The 17,685-nt window shown below is 44.4% G+C and overlaps 1 protein-coding gene across 1 annotated transcript in view; it reads left to right on the forward strand.

Annotated features, from left to right (window-relative positions):
• The first annotated feature begins 2,577 nt into the window (after positions 1-2,577).
• ptk7b (protein tyrosine kinase 7b) overlaps positions 2,578-17,685 on the forward strand; it is a 74,061-nt gene continuing 58,953 nt past the window's right edge. The window contains exons 1-2 of the mRNA XM_012817038.3: positions 2,578-2,752; positions 2,932-3,206. Coding sequence (XP_012672492.1) covers positions 3,071-3,206 — 136 coding nt within the window. The 5' untranslated portion in view covers positions 2,578-2,752; positions 2,932-3,070. The remainder of the gene's footprint in view (positions 2,753-2,931; positions 3,207-17,685) is intronic.

Below are 17,685 nucleotides of genomic sequence, written 5' to 3' on the forward strand. Positions count from 1 at the left end.
CAGATTTGGGTTTTTCTTTTCATCAGGAAGGAATTCTTACCAGGACAGAAGCACATCTTTAGGAGAAAGGACAGTACTTCTTTCCATTTTTCTAAAAACAAACTACAAAATGACTTAACAGTTTAAGTCCTTGTAGGATTAACTATTTGATTTGAAAGGATACATGCACAGAGGAATCTGAGTACTGGAATGTATGTAATATGTACATGTTATAGCATGTAAGAGGAAATGAATGTATGTAATATGTACATGTAATAGTATGGAAGAGGAAATGAGGTACATGTATGCAACTGAAGCAACAGGGATTTTGTATCACATATTGTTCTCTATTAATCATATGGCACATTTAAATGAACGATATCCTACAAGTTGATGGGGAAGGCTCATTGCTCTTCAGTTAATCTTCATTGCAGTTGGTCCCTTTAGGAATGAAATGTCTTCCTCACTCTCTGAACTCTATAAGTGTTGGACACTGCAGTACACTAACAATCAGTTTTCAGTGTCAAAACCTTTCATGATTGGGTTGTATTGTGTATGGCGGGGGTGTGTGCTTCAAAACCAATAAATAATTCATCTTTTATTCTTATTTGGGCATTTTTGTCCTTGGTGAATAATTCATGAACTGTGCACGCACAATTACACAAACACACGTTCACAGGTTCTCACCAGTATACCTAGTGAGAGTGGTCTCGTTAAACGTGGGACACAACAGGCTTTGGCAGTGCATATGTAATGCAGCAGACTCAATAGTATCTGCACTGGTGTCTTAAATTGGCTGTGAGTTTCAGTTTACATCAAGAGCTGCTGAAAAAGGTTTCAGTTTGACAGCAACTTTCAAAGGTTTACTTGACCTCATATTTGTATGTGCTTAGATAATGTGGTTCCTTTTTTCTGCTTCTCAACTCTGAGCTAAAATTGCGCTCATCGTGGCAAACCCAAATCTCCCGGAATCTTTGATTTCTCTTATTCTCTCTAACAGCTGCTCAGAGCCCTTGGGAACCGGGCAAAATCCTCTAGCAGATGACTTCATTAGTGTGCAGGCTGTAACCCAGTTCTGCAAGCAGTTCAAAAGACAAGTTCAGTTTCACTGACAGTGTAAATATGTAGTCATATACTCAAGGTTCGTTTATTGAACATGATCCTACAAGGCGGATGTGATAATTAACTGCAATAGACCATGAATGACAAAAATGACAAGCAAACGAATACATGAATATATGTACTACTATTTCTTTCTTTTTCAAATGTCTTAACTTTGGTTAGTGTGCACAGCCCTAACTCCTAAGATGGCCCTCTGGCAAGGCCACTGTGCCAGAGATGACCCCGGGAGGGTGGAGCCATCATATCTGTGACTTATTAATTATGCAGTTCTTCATGCCTCATGTGAAGTTATTCATGGGTGAATCATCTCCTGAACTGACAGCAGTGCTCCACAAAAATTCCCATTTCCCTATTCACTCGCTACATACACAACTCTCCTACAGGCTGACAGGACATTTTTAGCAGCTGAAAATTTGGGCGACTGTTGTCAAAGTCAAGGACGTTAGTAGAATAAGTCTGTATGACTGGCACAAATAATGAAACTAAAGAGCCTTCTACAAATATTATGGAGGACAACAAAAGTACAACCAAATTAAAAGTGTTGTGAAAATGAATTTGATTGTGTCATTTAATGGTTAAGGATCAACATAACTTAAAGCTATATGGCCTGGGTAAATGAGATGGGAGCCCACTATTATTATGGTGAATAATGGGTTTCTACACTCAGTCTTAATAGCCTGCTGTTCTATTGTTTATTTGCGATTTGAGTGCCAGTATGCCCTCCCCTGCCCTTACAGGCTACATTACATGCACTAACGGTGTTGACATTCTACCATCATTAAAGACATGTATGTACATAATTCAAAGTTGTGTCATTTTTGGTCACAAAAATTTAAAAGAAACACATATTCACAACCTCTCCCCCATATTTGCAAATGAGTGAGCAACAATCAATTGCCCTCCCACTGAAAGACCACTGAATATGAATGAATCATGTCAGGCTGAAATCAGGATGATGAGATGGCCGATCATGCCAGAAGTCTATGCCAAGCTGAGGTTTGGGGTTTGTATAGCCCCAGCTGTGGCTGTCTGGTTTGATACGGGGCTTCAGTAGTAACAGACAGGGCTACGTTTGGCTCAGTCAAACACCCAGGGGTTTAGACAACTAGAAGGTAGGGGTCATGATGAAAAGAGAGTAATGGCTATTTGCACAAGGGATTCTTTCTTAGTCTTAAAAAATGCTGGCACTTTGGATATTGTTTGAGTTAAAGAGAGCAGGGAGAGCAATGATACTATTCTACTGGGAAATAAATACTTTAGTGATAGGTGAGGCTCTCTCTCTCAGAAGATTCCATAGGGTTTACAGTAGACCTTTTTTCAAACAAACAGTAGCTTGTAGCTACTCTGATATATGATATGATATATTAGACTTGGAGTATGAATTCACTTTTTTATTTTCATCATCTTTCCCAGTTATCAGGCCAGGTACGTTGTAATTCCCGTTTACTTCCGGAGGGTTGCAGTATTGGACACATTATTCTACGAGAAGGAAAACCGGAAGCGTCAAGCCTACGACTATGGCAAGGGAGCGGAGCGAACGGCTAGAGAAAGACAGCTCTCCGATGTCGGTGTGCGAGACTCCTGCGGGGTTTCCTGGACTGAACGGGTCGACAGGCTTAGTTAGCTAAGGAGGAGTTCAGGAATCGCAAAGGTGCAACAACGGCAGCTAGTTCTGTAACAGATTGAAGACTTAACAGTCCTACGTTTTCTTGTCAAGTCCACTATGGATTACAAGTTATGTACCTTTTAGTGTCACTTGAAGCGTGGATGATAGATTTGAAAGTGTTTGTTTATCGAAAAAAGAATAACTTAACTGTTTTGGTCGTCTAGGACCTCTTCACTGCTGTTTCCCAGCGGTAGTGGGCTTCTTGGCGACACTTCATACAGGTGTTGACGTGTGGACTTCTACTCTCTTGGGTCGCTTCTCGTCCCTTCTTACCCGGACTGCACCTAGAAAACCATTCCAGCTATGGAGCTATCACCGAGGAACGCCAGGCAACGGCGGCGGGAAGCTAGCAGAAACTCGGCATACCTCGAGAAGGGAACGACACTATCGCCGGCACGGATGGCCGCTTTTTTCTCGTTGGGCATTCTCTGCACGAAAGGTATGTAATGTTTTGTGTTTGTAATAGCCTACATACTTTGTATGAGAATACCTCAGGTTTTTGCTGCTGCCATTACCAAACCACCTTACACCAAAGTAGCCTTGGTTGGAGTCAGTGTTACACCTTGAAAGCTGCCTGTCAGGTTTGAACAGAGCTCGTTACTTTGTTGCTACTCGCGGTGCTTATTGTCCTTGTTATTCAAATAGGTGAAACAGTTTTTTAACATGGTTTGTCTCGGAAGCAATGTATCACCAACATTAAAATGTAGCAAATCACTCATAATAGGATATATAATTAGACTAAACTTAACAGTTCATGAAAAAAGCCTCAGGTGGAACAGGAACAGGTATAGGGCACCCAACACAGACTTTAGCCATTTGATATTAATATCCCGTCCCAAACCCCAAACCCTGATGCTTACCTACCCTGTTTGGAATGAACGGCAGCCTACCACTGGATCCGGGGCAGTAGAATGCTTTTTTTCTGTTATGGATACATTTTGTTGACTTATTTGTAGTTCCCAAACGTCAGACACGTATTCACTTAACAATTTTTCATGATTTCTGCTCCGTGTCTGGATTTCAAAATGTGTCAGCAACTCGTGGTTTCATTCATGGTGCACATGGAATGGGTATGAATTCACTCCAGTTTGAAACTCCAGTTTTCTCTTTGAAATATATGCAAGCACCGAACATACATAATCTCTAGACAGAAATATACAGGATACATTGAGGGTTTGAGACTATTTGCCTTCTGAATTGACATTGAATATCAACATTCTGTCTCCCAAATAAATCACCATCTTGAAAATTGATCAAATGAACTATTGTGAAAGTTGACATCTCAGCATGGGCCATCATCAGCCCTTAGGACACAAACATGTTCAGGGTACAGAAACTTAGTTGACATTTTTGAGGATTATTTTGACGTTCTGCTCTACCTTGCTGATCTGACACGCTTGTATGACTCCCAGTCATGTGTTTTAAAGGCACATAAGAAGGTGGTAAAAAGGCTTGCCAAATCTAAGAGAACATCTCCCATCTTGAGGATTAATTCCGATTTTGATCTTGTACCTAATGCTAAAATAACAGGCTACTTTTCAAATGCAGTGTTTCTGATTTTAAGAGGAACATTTAGTTTTGGAAGAATCATGTGATTTCTTCATCTTAGCTAGTTAGTTTCATGTTGGTGAAAGTAATTTATAAAAACTAAAATATTCCCTGTAGGCTTTTGTTCTCAGTGAAAACTTTTTTTCTCTTGTTCCTAAAGATTTAACTCTCTTCTGCAGGGACAGGGCGATGTGGTGGGGAGTGTTGGGGGGGGTGGGGGCTTGTGGAGTGGGATCTGTGGCAACTCACTTCATTAAGGATGAATGTGTCCTCTGTGTGTCTGTGTGTCTGTGTGTCTGTGTGTGTGTGTGTGTGTGTGTGTGTGTGTGTGTGTGTGTGTGTGTGTGTGTGTGTGTGTGTGTGTGTGTGTGTGTCTGTGTGTGAGTGAGAGAGAGAGAGAGAGGGGTTCTGGGAGGCATTCTCGTCTGGTAGAGTGATGGTTTGTTTTAAGATGCATTCCACAGATTAAAGCATTTTGAAATGTTCCTTTGGGTTGGTTGTCACCCCATTCAAACCCAGGCCCTGGAACATTATTTTCCGTGTGTGTGTGTGTGCCTGTGTCTGTGTCTGTGTCTGTGTGTGGCTGTATGTTTGTGTGTATGTGGCTAACGGCCCTCAGCTTAACTCAATCTGGTGTCCTGACGCTCATCGTGTGCAAATCGAGTTGGAGTCAATAAGCTGAACAGTAACGACTGAGGCTCAAGTCATTGCCTGCGGGATGGGGGGAAAAATGGTCAGTGACGATGGTCTGGTCTGGTGTCACCACATCACTACATGCCCAGCCAGCCAGCGTTCTTAATGTAACCCAGCTCTACTTTCACTCTCATCTCAGGCAAGACTTTTCTCTCAGCCTCAGATATCGCTTCCTCAACACTCATCTCATCCCAGAAATGTTGATCACAGATGCTTGGGCATGACTACTGTGATGACGCAAGCAAAAAGCCATGCCTTTTTTTTTATTCCTGCATCTTTGGACCCCTTGAACTCTCCCCAGTTGAAACATTCTTTAAGTGTACATACAGTATGTATTTTTGAATGCGGCCATTTAGCTTTGTGCAACTGAGCCAGCCTTGAGCTGGAAGTCTTTATCTTCATCTCGTTTCCATCTGGAGTGGGAGAGAGCACCAGAGTGCTCTCGTCACAGCTCGCTCGGCGAAGAGCAGATGAAAGCCGGGGCGGCAGTTAAACATTCATAATGTAAATGCACTGCCTACCCTCCAGGGGAATGTTGTTATTATTGCAGACATATTTTTTTCAATTCTATCTCTATCTTTCTGTCTCTCCTCTTCAATCTTTCCTTTTTTTTTATCTCATCCCACGTTTTAAGATTTGTTTTGGACACATCCTATTTCATCGTTTTAAATGGACCGTACTGTATGTGAGGGTGGGAAAAGCTTTCATATCTGGTGTTGTCGGGCAGAGGAGACTGGAAGGACTTATTTCAGTGAAACATGAGGAGCTATAAGTACCATCAGGACGCCATTTCCCCCTCTGGGGCTCCCAGGCCAGGACCTTTGATCTTTGATGTGTGTGTGTGTGTGTGTGTGTGTGTGTGTGTGTGTTGTGTGTGTGTGGTGTGTGCGTGCGTGTCTGTGTGTGGTGTGCATGCGCTGGGATTCAGTAGAGAAGTTAGGCAGTGGACTAAGCTCTCAAGTTCATGGCAATATGATTGTGTTTGTTTAGGACGTTTACATAAATCGCATACTGTCAACTAATATGAGGGAGACAACCCTTTGTCCCAAATGATTTGTGTGTGTGTGAGTGAGTGAGAGGAATAGAGAAGTACATTACCGGTAACTCAGTGAGAGGCAGATTGAATTGGTGAACAGACCCGGTCACCACATGAAAGCCGTATTTACAATGGTGGATTTTTCCAGGCAAGGGGGTTCCAGTGGCGTGATGAGAGATTCCGCAGTGTAATCCAGAACATTGAGACCAGGTTCAGGGTTTTACAGAGGGATGTGATTACAGCGGATGTTGTTTCAGGCTCGGGTGTGTGGGTTTTGTGTCCTTGTGTGAGCTTGTGTGTGTGTGTGTGTGTGGGAGACTTGGTGGTGTGTCTGTGGGGGGGTGGGGTGGGGAGGATCATCTGGTTTGGGCATTTTCTATGTCTTTCCAGCAGTATACTTGTATTCCACATATACACACCATAATGAAAACTGTGAATCCCCAATACCTACACATCTGGAGAAAACAATGCAACAGCCTAGCACAGGGTGGTAGTGGGGAATCTCAGTATTATCATCCCATAGCCCTGTAATCCGAGAGGTATCGTCATGGCACAAAAAAGATTACAAGCATGTGTTCGGCAGACATAAATTGATTACTGCTGTGTGCTGTGGGTTGGCATCTGCTGTGTATGTTACCGCCTGCATGTAGCAAATACCCCAGGAACCAGAGGAACCATAAATCTTTGATGTTTGTTTGTATTCAGGAACTGTTGTTAGACTATAGATGAATGACCGACTTCTCGTGAGCAGTGAAAGCGTGCTTTTGCCAGAAAGTTTTTACATTGTAGTAGATTTGGCCTTGGCTTCAGCTACCAAGGCATAAAGGATGACAAACGAGTGTTTGGATATTGACTGAAGAAAAGACGATGAATACTTTCCCATGGACATGGGAAGGAAGTCATTTTAAACAATGTCCTCCATCAGTGTTGCCATGGCAAACAGGACAGGTCATGGAGGTCAGTGTTTGTAAAATCAGTGAATGACCTCGTCAAGTGCCCTTAGCCTTAGCTTTTGCTATTGGTGTGTTCTGTTGGATAGAATGAAGCACAGAAAACCTCCTTTGGCTGTGCAATCATTAAGATTTCCCATGCAGAATAGAAAGGCATGTATGACTGTCATGTTCCATTTTTTAGATGTTCCACTGGGCTAAAATCTCACAAAATCGCTGAAGTCTTGTCCTTATGTGGACCTACCCACTGTTGCTCTACTTTCGTGCAGTTTCATAACATTTTCTGTCGTGTCACTCTGGATGAATCTCAAATTCAGAAAAGCGGCAAGCCAACCAATTTGGTGCCGTGAGATCCCCTCCTCGGCTCTATTCTTGACTCCCCTTGCATTGCTGTACAAGGTTGACCAAATACTCCATCCTCTATGGATATTCACTAAAATCACATAATCTGCAATTAATAATCCCTTGGGAGAAATCCTTTTCACTCAACCAAATGGCTGTGTCTCCTATGGCGGATGTGTAGGAATACCTTTGTGTTGACATCAACTGGGTCAGAGGGACAGTGCCATAGAGCCATATATGATGAATGAAGCTTATGAACTGCTGATGAACATAAATATTTACAGCCCTGCTAAATCTGCTAAATGTAATAGGAAGTAAACCTCTCCAACGTCTGTTTCATCACCACCACCATCACAGTATTACCGCCCATGCCCCCACCCACTGTCCAGTTGAGTGTCCCTGGTTTCTACAACAAGCAGTGGCACTCTTGGGTGATTCACACACACGGGTATGAAGCCTCCTACCTTCAGCCACTACTACTCACTCCTTTTCCTACAGATATTACTACTGAAATGTTGTAAATTCTTTGTAGAGGCAGATCATAAAGACAAGTGAGAGAGACCGAGAGAGACGAAAAGCAGAGAGAAACTGAGGGAATGAATGAGACAGGGAACGGGGGAGAGAGAAGAGGGGGTTTAAAAAAAGAGAGAGTAAGAGAACGATCGCTGCTCGGGGTGCCATGCTAGCATCCCTTGACGAAAACCCTGGCAGGATTCCACCAGAAAGAGACTAGAGTCAAAAAGGTCTTTGGGGTGGGGGGGCATATATAATGACTTTCCCCTCTCCACTCCCCCACCGGGAGATGGGTATTTATGCTAGATGCCTTGATTGGTCTGACTGGTTTGATGTTGCTAGTCACTCTAAAAAGCACTCCAAGAACAACACAAGCTGGCCTTCACAGGGCCTGAGGGTTGAGACGGATGGGAGGTGGTTTGGGCAGCGCGGTGGATCAAAGGCTTCGGAAGAAACTGGGCGTTCTAGAGTGATCATGCAAGGCACGAGAGCATTTGCTTGAATGAGATCAGTGAACTGCGCTTATATATGTGGCTCTGTATGCATTTGGATTGATGTAGATTGCAGTGTAATGATGACCTCGCATTGATCTCTTGGGAGAGGTCAGCGCTTATAGCATAAGCATGGATTTCTTTGGATTTGCATCTCTGTTCACCCTCTCAGGGGAAATCTATGGACCAGTTATTGAAATGAGGTCTGTTAAAACCACATTAAAAAACATGGGCTCTGTTCAAGAACAAAATACACTGTTCATTTGGTTAGTGGGGGTATTGTTTGGCTAATGCTGATGAGATATGGAGCTCATTTACCTGAAAGGGCCATCTGACGAGCCATCTGGACTTTAGGGGAGCTGCTTATTTCACACTCTCCGCTCCGCTTCCTTGGCGTGCGTCTGCAGTGTGTCTGGTGGCCTCGCAGCCTGGCCCAGAAGCCACAGACCAAAAGCAGGTCATGGGCTACCCATGGCTTCACCCTCAGACCAGAATCCACTTGCTGCAGAGCATGCTCACAGCCTGTCAGCCTGCCAGCCTGCCTCACAAGCCACTGACTCTCTTATTCCATCCCAAAAGTTAAAGTGATGGCAAAAAAACTGGAAAATCATTTTTTTTTTTTTTCAATACATTTAGGCAAAATATCTAGCAGAATATGTTTAAGCAGCGACTAATGTTGAAATATTTCGACATGCTTTTTTGGATGCACAAGCAGACATTTTGCCAGTAAAGCCGCCGATTAGAGCATTAGGCAGCAGTCCCACAGCCCAGGCCAGAGTCCAGTGATTCTGTGGCCCAGGAGGAGAATCTAGAAATCCAGCCCTGACCTCGACTGGACCCCGCAAAAACCTGGAGGAAAATCCTGGGAGCCTGCCAGCTTTTCTTCATGTCAGTGAAGGTGGGATTATCAGACTCGCAGTCCCATGCCAGTGCCTCATGGCAGGCCCACTAATGTTTTAGTAGCGCTGTACTTTCACTGCTCTTCAGGGGATTTGTATGTGTTGGCTAGATTCATGAATCAAATTAACCAGGGTCTGTGTGTATTCTCTGTGTGTGTGTGTGTGTGTGTGTGTGTGTGTGTGTGTGTGTGTGTGTGTGTGTGTGTGTGTGTGTGTGTGTGTGTGTGTTGCAATAAAACCATATAACTGACAGTGGTAGTTCATTTTCTGTCGGGTGGCATCTTGATGGATTGGGTTATACATTTAATTAAGGCTTTTACTTCAATAGAAATTTCCATCCTTCAAAATGACTGCTGCCATCTGTTCTGATTCAGAGGCTGTGCATTATGAGTGGAGATTTAAGCGGCAGGACATCTCCCTCCTACCCTACCCTACCCTACCCTACCCCAGGTGTAAAAGCAGGGCCCTGGCAGCACAGCTTGGCTAAGCTCTGACAGAGATAAAACACACGCACACACACACACAGATATGCACACACACACACACACACACACACACACACACACACTCTTTCCACCCCCATATATTGCTGTGTGCTGCCAGTAGCATGTGTGAAGTTGAATTTTTTTTCCCTGCAGTCAGGCACTGATGATTAAAAGTCATGGAATGCCTAATTTGGCTGAGGACCATGTGAAGAGAGCGGGGGATGAAAAATAATAAAAAAAAGCAAATGGGGAGGGGGGGAACCTGGCATACCATCCCATAATCCCTTGCTGTTAACTCTCCAAGTGCTGGAAGTGAGTGACGAGAGAGAGTCGGCCTCCAAAGACAATCCCCTGATCTCACAGGGTTTGGCAAAGAAGTGGTGAAATGGAGGCCCAGAGACCGATTACAGTTTGCTAAAATGAATGGGCTGGCTGTGTGTTTGTGTGTTTGTGTGTGTGTGTGTGTGTGTGTGTGTGTGTGTGTGTGTGTGTGTGTGTGTGTCTGTATATGTATATGTATATGTGTGTCTGTGTGTTTACCCAAGTCTTTAATGTGCTTGCTCACTTCATGCTCTGTGCCTCCACATACTGTGTCTATCCAGCAGCCCCCTGTGCCTGGTCCATTTGCGTGTTAGTTTATGCCTAGCTATCTGTGTAACTTCAAAGTGTGTATATTTGTCCCTGTGAATGCCTGCCTGTGTTCTCTGCCTGCCTGTGCCATGTTGCGTTCAGCTTGAGGCCCATGCCTCGCACAGGAGGGTGAAGTCTGGTGCCGGCGACTGCGGCTGCCAACTCCTCACCCACATCCTCCTCCTCCAGGCCCCTCGTCCCCCTCCGCTCTGGCTCGAGCCCAGCTGGAGGCATGTCGCTGGCATGCCGATTGCCGATCCGAGGGGGAATACTGCGCTGGAGAGGCCACGCTCGCTCAGTTCCAGCCGTCTTTACGCCGCGGGCAGGGGGGGGGGGCAGCCCATGCTTCCTGGAGCTCTTGCGTGTACTGACGGCTTAAGAGGGGAGCTTGTTCTTATGCAAGCAGCTCCTGGCCCTGTGGACAGTTCTTTTTTTTTCTTCTTTTTTTTCTGAGCTGTTTCTCCGCTTTTGCATTTTAGTGGCAGTGTGGGTTTTTTTTAAAACTGGGAACTCTTGTTCTTTTTTTATTAAACTGTAAAGCTGAAAAATACCTCGGTTTTGGCTTTTGGTAAGGACAGACAGACATGATGAGAACTGCAGTGTATGAGAGATGCAGAATAACTCTGGGCACCGATGAGATCTACTTTTCCAGGTACAGATCAGTACAGTAGTGTCTCAGTCAAAACAACGGTTTCTTTTGGTCAGAGAATTCTTTAGATTAAAAATTCATTATAGTCCATGGCCGCTTTATCGGTATCCGGGAAACCTGACCTAAGCGATTCTGTGAAGTGAAGTCTCCTCCAGTGCTCAAGTGGAAGCACTCAGCGTTCATCTCAGCCCAGCAGATTTCCATGAGGGATTTGAGTCAGCAAAAGAGAGAGACCTCCCAGCTAACATGGTGATGGTGTGTTTTTTTTTTGGTACACCAGATTGCGTAGATCTGTTTGCCGTCCCCTCGGTGTCTATGGGCCAGTGTCAGGCTGCATAGCCGCACAGTTCCTCTCCCTCAGCAAAGAACAAAGGCCAACGCAAATCAACACCGTGAATGGTTATAAAACACTCCAAACAATAAAACCCTCATAAAACACCCAGTAAACATTGGGGAACGCTCATGCTTTATCTTGTTTCCATGAGCTTGAAAACTGAGTAGTTATTTTTAACTGTAGAAGCATGAGGATTTGATCCAAGCTATGCCACTGTATAGGATCCTCCTATGAAGGTGTGCTGTGTGAAGCTGTGGGGTTGACCTATATCCTCTGAAGTATCTGAACATCAAGCAGAAGTAAAGAAGACTGTGAAGAATAGGGAGGAGCATTGACAGCCTCACCGACTGACTGACTGACTGACTGACTGCCTCACTGACTGACTGACTGACTGACTGACTGACTGACTGACTGACTGACTGACTGACTGACTGACTGACGGACGGACTGACTGACTCTTTCACTCTACTTCATTGATCCCTGACTCTGCCTCTGCTGCTGGGAATGCACACATCTCCATCCTGACAGCAGAAGCATGCCAGAGGTGCGAAGAGAGACGTCGCCCGTCAGTCTGTGAGATCTGTTCATTTACCAAACAACCCCCTCTCTCCAACCTGTCAGCAGGGGAAAGTTCACTGCTGCCAGGCTGCAGACAACACCTCAAAAGAACTAAATCTTTTACCATTGTTTCCTTGCTTATTACTATGATTTTAATGTACATTTTGAGTTCCCTCCTCTAAATGTGTTCTTCATTAGTCTCCCTCTACTCTCATTATTTCTCTTTCATTTTATCACTGTCGGGAACTCCAAAGATCTGCTCTACAGTCATTGCCTGTTTGTCTGAGATTTGTGGCTAATGGAGTTATTTGTAGGCAGGAGATGGTCTGTGGTGCTGGCCTTAATTGGGCCACTGTAGGTGGTTCCTCTATTCTCTCTGCTCGTTTCACACTCTGTAGAGTTGGACTGCGACAGTGCTTGTCCCACTACAGTAACGAGCAATTAACAGGAGTCGTGCACTAACGGGACACAGGCAACTGAGGAAATCATCGCTGCTCATCTAATCGAGTTAATTAAACGTGTCATCCTCACACTTATCACCTTCTCCCCTTCCTGTTTTTTTTCCAGCTCGAAAGCCCCACACCTCCTCGTTCTGTTTATCTCTCTGTTCTCTCGCTCGTTCTCTCCCTTGCTCTCCTCCAAATAATGTCTGCTTTGATTTGTGCTCTCATGTAGAAACGAGCCGCTCCAGCTTTAATAATTCAGGCCTGCTGTACGAGGCATTTTTATTTAAAGATCTCATTAGTATCTGTGGAGGACTAGCTGTCCCCACAGTGAGCATTTAAAATGGACCAACTATCAGCACTTTGTTAACTTTTTTTGCTAAAAGTGCTGCATGCAAAAATAATCACAGTACGAACACGGACAGAACAGTTTAAGATTTTGATCATAACATATGAAAGTCAAAACTAAAATTGTGTTTTTTGTTAAAAACAATTGGTTAGGGACATATACAGCAGCAGTTGGCAAAGTGCTGTATGGAGCATGTGTTACATTACGCTCATTTGAACATAACTGAAATGTGTCTGGTGATTATAATTACACCACACAGAAGTTTGTTTTGCGGTGGGCCATTGCACTAATTCCACACATCTGCACAGTGTAAGCTAGGAGGTGGTTTGCCTTCTCCCGTCATGTCAGTCTGGGGTGTCTCACTCACGATCCCAGCTCTGATTTCTCTCGCCTCGATCCCAGAGGCAGAAACCTGACATTCCAGATACAGTCTGTGACGCTCCGCAGAGCCTGCCAGCCCGTGCGCCGGGTCATGGGGTCGGCTGTCATTTACGTCCACTTCCTGTTTATCAGAACATACGTATGGTTGCTCTGGGCTTGTGGGGTGAGGCGGGTAGACCGTCTCCATCTCTGCTCCCTTGACCAAACATTCGACCTACACCACCACCACCACCACCAGCCCTCACCATCACCCTCCACCATTCTCCCGGCATTCCAGCGCAGACAATGGCCTTTTTCCAAGCGGCTGCAGGTGAAAGCTGGTGTGTTGACTCTGGAAGGCCGGCATTTGTTTCCGCTGATGAGCGGCGTCAGTGAAGACAGCTGTCATTGTTGCCGCTGCTCCATTCAATAGGTTTTGTCCCCGGCATGCAGTGACGCAGAGTTTCCGGCCAGGCAGGAAGTAGTCGGGTTGTTATTAATTTTTGTTTCTGAGGGTGATGTCACAACCCGGATAAGAGGCAATGGGCCTCCCCTCTCAGGAACTGGGATCCCAACTCAAGGGCACATGATTGTGTCTGTGTCTGTTTGTTTGGTTAAGGATGGTTATAGGCATGAACAATAGCGTGTGTGTGTGCACTGTGGAGAATTACACATTGTCATTTGTGGGTATGTGTCGTGTTACCATTGAGTGTCTTTGTTTGCATGTACTTTTTGTGTGTTCGTGTGCTTGCGTGTGTGTCTGTTTTGTGCTTATTGTAGATATGTATACAATGCTATTTGTGGTATGTGTTACCATTGAATGTGTTTGTTTGCAATATGCGAGCAATACATGTCCTCAGAGATGGAGAGGTGGGGGTCTTGCTTCCTGTGAGGTGGGTACAGTGGCGGAGCTGTTCCCCAGCGCTGGAGGAAGGCCTGCAGCTGTTTTGCGGCTGCTTTCCTGTTGAGCAGATGGGCCTGGGTAGTGGAAGGCTCTCCAGGGGAACCTTCCAGCTCATGTGTGGTGAGAGCTCAGCCTCCAGTAACCCAAGCCCAACACGAAAGCCTCGGCACAATGGAGGCGCTTCGCAGTTTGTGTCGTAGGTCTGTGTATCTGACAGGCTGTATATTTCATTGTGTGTGTGTGTGTCCTGGAGTGTCTCTTCTCTGACTGCGTTGATAGCGTATAGACAGGGCAGACGGCATGTCAACTCTTGGTTGTCTTGAGTGTTTTTGTTGGAAGTGGGTCAGTCCGGTACCCTGGAGTATACGCCCATGAGTTATCTCTCACTTTTATCTCTCACTCTTATCTCTCTCTCTCTCTCTCTATCTCACTCTCTCTCGCTCGCTCGCCCTCTCTCTCTCCCTCTCTCACTCGCTCGCCCTCTCTCTCTCTCTTTCTCTCTCTCTCTCACTCGCTCGCCCTCTCCTCTCTCCCGGTCTGTCTTTTTTTTTTTTCTTGTCTCATCCCCTCTACACTCACCATTTCCGTGTGACATGAAATGCCTTTTCATTATCTTCCACTTTAAGCCTATATTATGGCTCACACTTGCCTTTGTTGCTCCCAAACCCATTTTACACTGCCTATAGAAACCACGTAGAGAGGGCAGTTTCCTTGACATCCAGTTTCCCTAATTATTTTTTTTACCTCTTCTTGACATGACCTCTCACAATACCGGAATAAAAAAAGAGATAGGAATTGCACATGGCTCTGATGGAAGCATTTAAGCCGAGCTCAATCATCATGCCTGTTTACGTACGTGCGTATAAGGGGAAAAGAAGATTGGGAAAAAAAGGTAAATGCTCCAAATATGAGACACTGACTCCCCCCCTCTCCTTTTGAGCAACCGCATCAGTGCTTTCATGTCGCGGAGGACAGAACATTGTTCTTTTGTTACTCTGTTCTCTCTGGGCATCTTTTTTTTTCTTCTTCTTTCTTCGGATGAGGGGAGGCGAAAGGGGAGTGAAAGTGTACACCACTGCCTGTATAACAACCCTGACGGTTCCTCACAAATCAGGTCATGTGATGCAAGCTTCTCTGGACGAAAGAGAAACCCATCCCTGCCAGCGATTTTTCTTCTTTTTTTTTTCCCCTGACTTTTTGCTGTCGTTCTTTCATTCTCTTTGAACGGGAGAAGCAGGGGAAGGGCCTTTCATCGGGAAATGCAGGAACCAAACTGTGTTCTGACAGCGGAGTACAGTTTTTCTAGTCTTTGAAGTCCCTGCAGTCAAATATGTGGAACTGCAGCCCCAGTACATCTCTATTGCGTTTCATGTTTGAATCGTGGGGGCCAGTCTATGCCACCAGAATATTGTACTTGTACTGGATTTCTCTCCCTTTTTTCCTGTCGAACTGATGAAATCACAAAACCCAGATAGCCAAGCAAACCCCCACACAAATTACTTTGTCCTCAGTTTGAACCTGGCATTTGCTGTGAAATGCCAACTCTTGGCTGGCCGTGGAGCCTCCTGGCTGTGGGTTGAACCTCCCTGGGGTTCTTTTTTTTATATAGAGGCAGGCAGACAGACAGGCAGGTAGGCAGACAGGCAGGTAGGCATGTCGTCAGACAGACAGGTAAGCAGGCAGACAGGCAGCTAGGTAAGTAGGTATGCAGAAATAGTAACGTGCCAACAGACTGAAGGTGATGACGTGTGAAGCCTTGCTTAGTTGAATAGTAAAATAGGGCCCCACTGTCAGGGTTTAAAGAAATGAAACCTGGCGACATATAAAAACGTTACATATACGTATATTATTCTAATGACCCACAAGAGAGTCCAACAGCTCTACACATATACTATATCCCAGTCAGTGGGATGTTTGTGTTCATTTCTACTGTGCTGCTTTAGAACCAATAAATCTTGTGGGTTTGTAGAAATCCATTAGACATACTGATAGATTCCCCTTGGACAGACTGGCTGAGAAATGTTCTGAGATTGTGCTGATGATTGCAGCACAAAGCCTGACCGCAGATGTAGAAAGTTTTCTCAAATTCTGGAATCCCAGGGTAGCACTCCGTTCTGTCAGCAAGTGCTCACGCTGATTTAGTTCAATAAACATTTCTGTTCCTCACTAAAAGAACCAGTTCTGTGGTGTTGTATTGTGGGCTCAGCTCTTTTCTTTGACTCGGAAAGATAATATAATAAATTCAACAAGCAACAAACTGAGAATATATCCACACTTTCATGCAAAGTCAGAGTTGCTGACTTTTCACATTCCCTGTCAATAGTTCAACTGAGGTTAGTGGTAATGCCAAACTCATTATCATCACTGCATGAGAGTAATTGCAGCAGGTCAAACTAACCGCCTAATAGGTGAATAAAAATGGTTCAGTCATTGAATTATCCTGTTACCTCTTTTGACTCTGCGGCTATAGGGAGCTAGGCCAAGCCCTGAAGACCATGAGAGGTTTTGTGGTAGACCCTGATTGCCGTTGTCTGTCATTATAAACCAAGTCCTTGCTCAGCAGCCTCTGTCTGATGGAAGTGCGAGGCTTTGTTAAACTGTGCACCCATGGATACCTCATTAAATGGCTGGACATAACTGGCCATGTTTTGGGTTCTTTTGTTTCAGGGAAGTCCCTCTGAATCTCTGCAATGTATTAGACATTAGTGGCCCTTGTGTTGTGAAATTCCTGTAAAAGTAGGTCACTCCTTTGCTAAGATACTCTGCTGAGTTGTTCTGTATGCCTTGGATGTTGCATTTAGTCATGTTTATTAAAGGGAGATTATCAGTTAAGATATGAAGAATAGTTCAAAGCCGTTTTTCTTCTATTTGGGAAAGTTTGCTTTCCTTTTTGTTTTGTTTGCTTATTGAATTTGTTTTTGTTAGGTTTATTGCCCTCTTGATCTGTGTTTCAATAGCTTTCTCTCATACTTGGTTTTTCAGATAGACTGTTAAATTCACGTAAATGTGATGGCAAATTCACTTGATGGCTACATTTGATGAAATATCTCTATGAAAACACTTAAGATCCTGTTTGAGCAGAACATAAAATGATCTTACACCATTTGCAGTATTGTCATAACGATATTGTGAACATTGTCACGGTATTTTCCAAACTATTATCCGCCCTGTATATAAACCGCATTCCAGTACTTTATGAAACAAACCTGTGTATTTACCGCTATTTATTCAATTGTATGTCATGCCATTGTGGTGGTAGTTGTGGTGCAAGCACTACTAGCCATTCAAAAGTTGTATGGAGCAGGGATGGGCTTTTCAAGAAAAAAATCTACACATACACCCCCCTCCCCGCACGCAGGCATACACACACAAATACCCCATTCCCACTCACAGTAAAAAAACATTTCTTTGTTAATTGAGTGTTAATTTAGAGTTAATTGATCTACTGACGACCTAGTATGAATGATAAACTTTTGACATGCTTACAGTGGGAATTGCAACTGTTGAATTAACGTGTTTGAGAAGGGCAAGGGGGAGGTTACATTGATATCAGAGTAAGCCCCTTGCTCCATTGATGTCCCATTATTTTTCTCAGGATTGTTTAATGTCTATGTGAAGCCATTTAACATCTGTCCCAAGTAGTTGTGATCAATTTGAACCCAAGTGGTTGTGATCAATTTGAAAATGTGTTATCTATTCGATGTTGTTTTTACCTGATGCATTAATGAGAGAGA

Source organism: Clupea harengus, chromosome 13 (assembly GCF_900700415.2).
Source record: "Clupea harengus chromosome 13, Ch_v2.0.2, whole genome shotgun sequence".
Lineage (NCBI taxonomy): Eukaryota > Metazoa > Chordata > Actinopteri > Clupeiformes > Clupeidae > Clupea > Clupea harengus.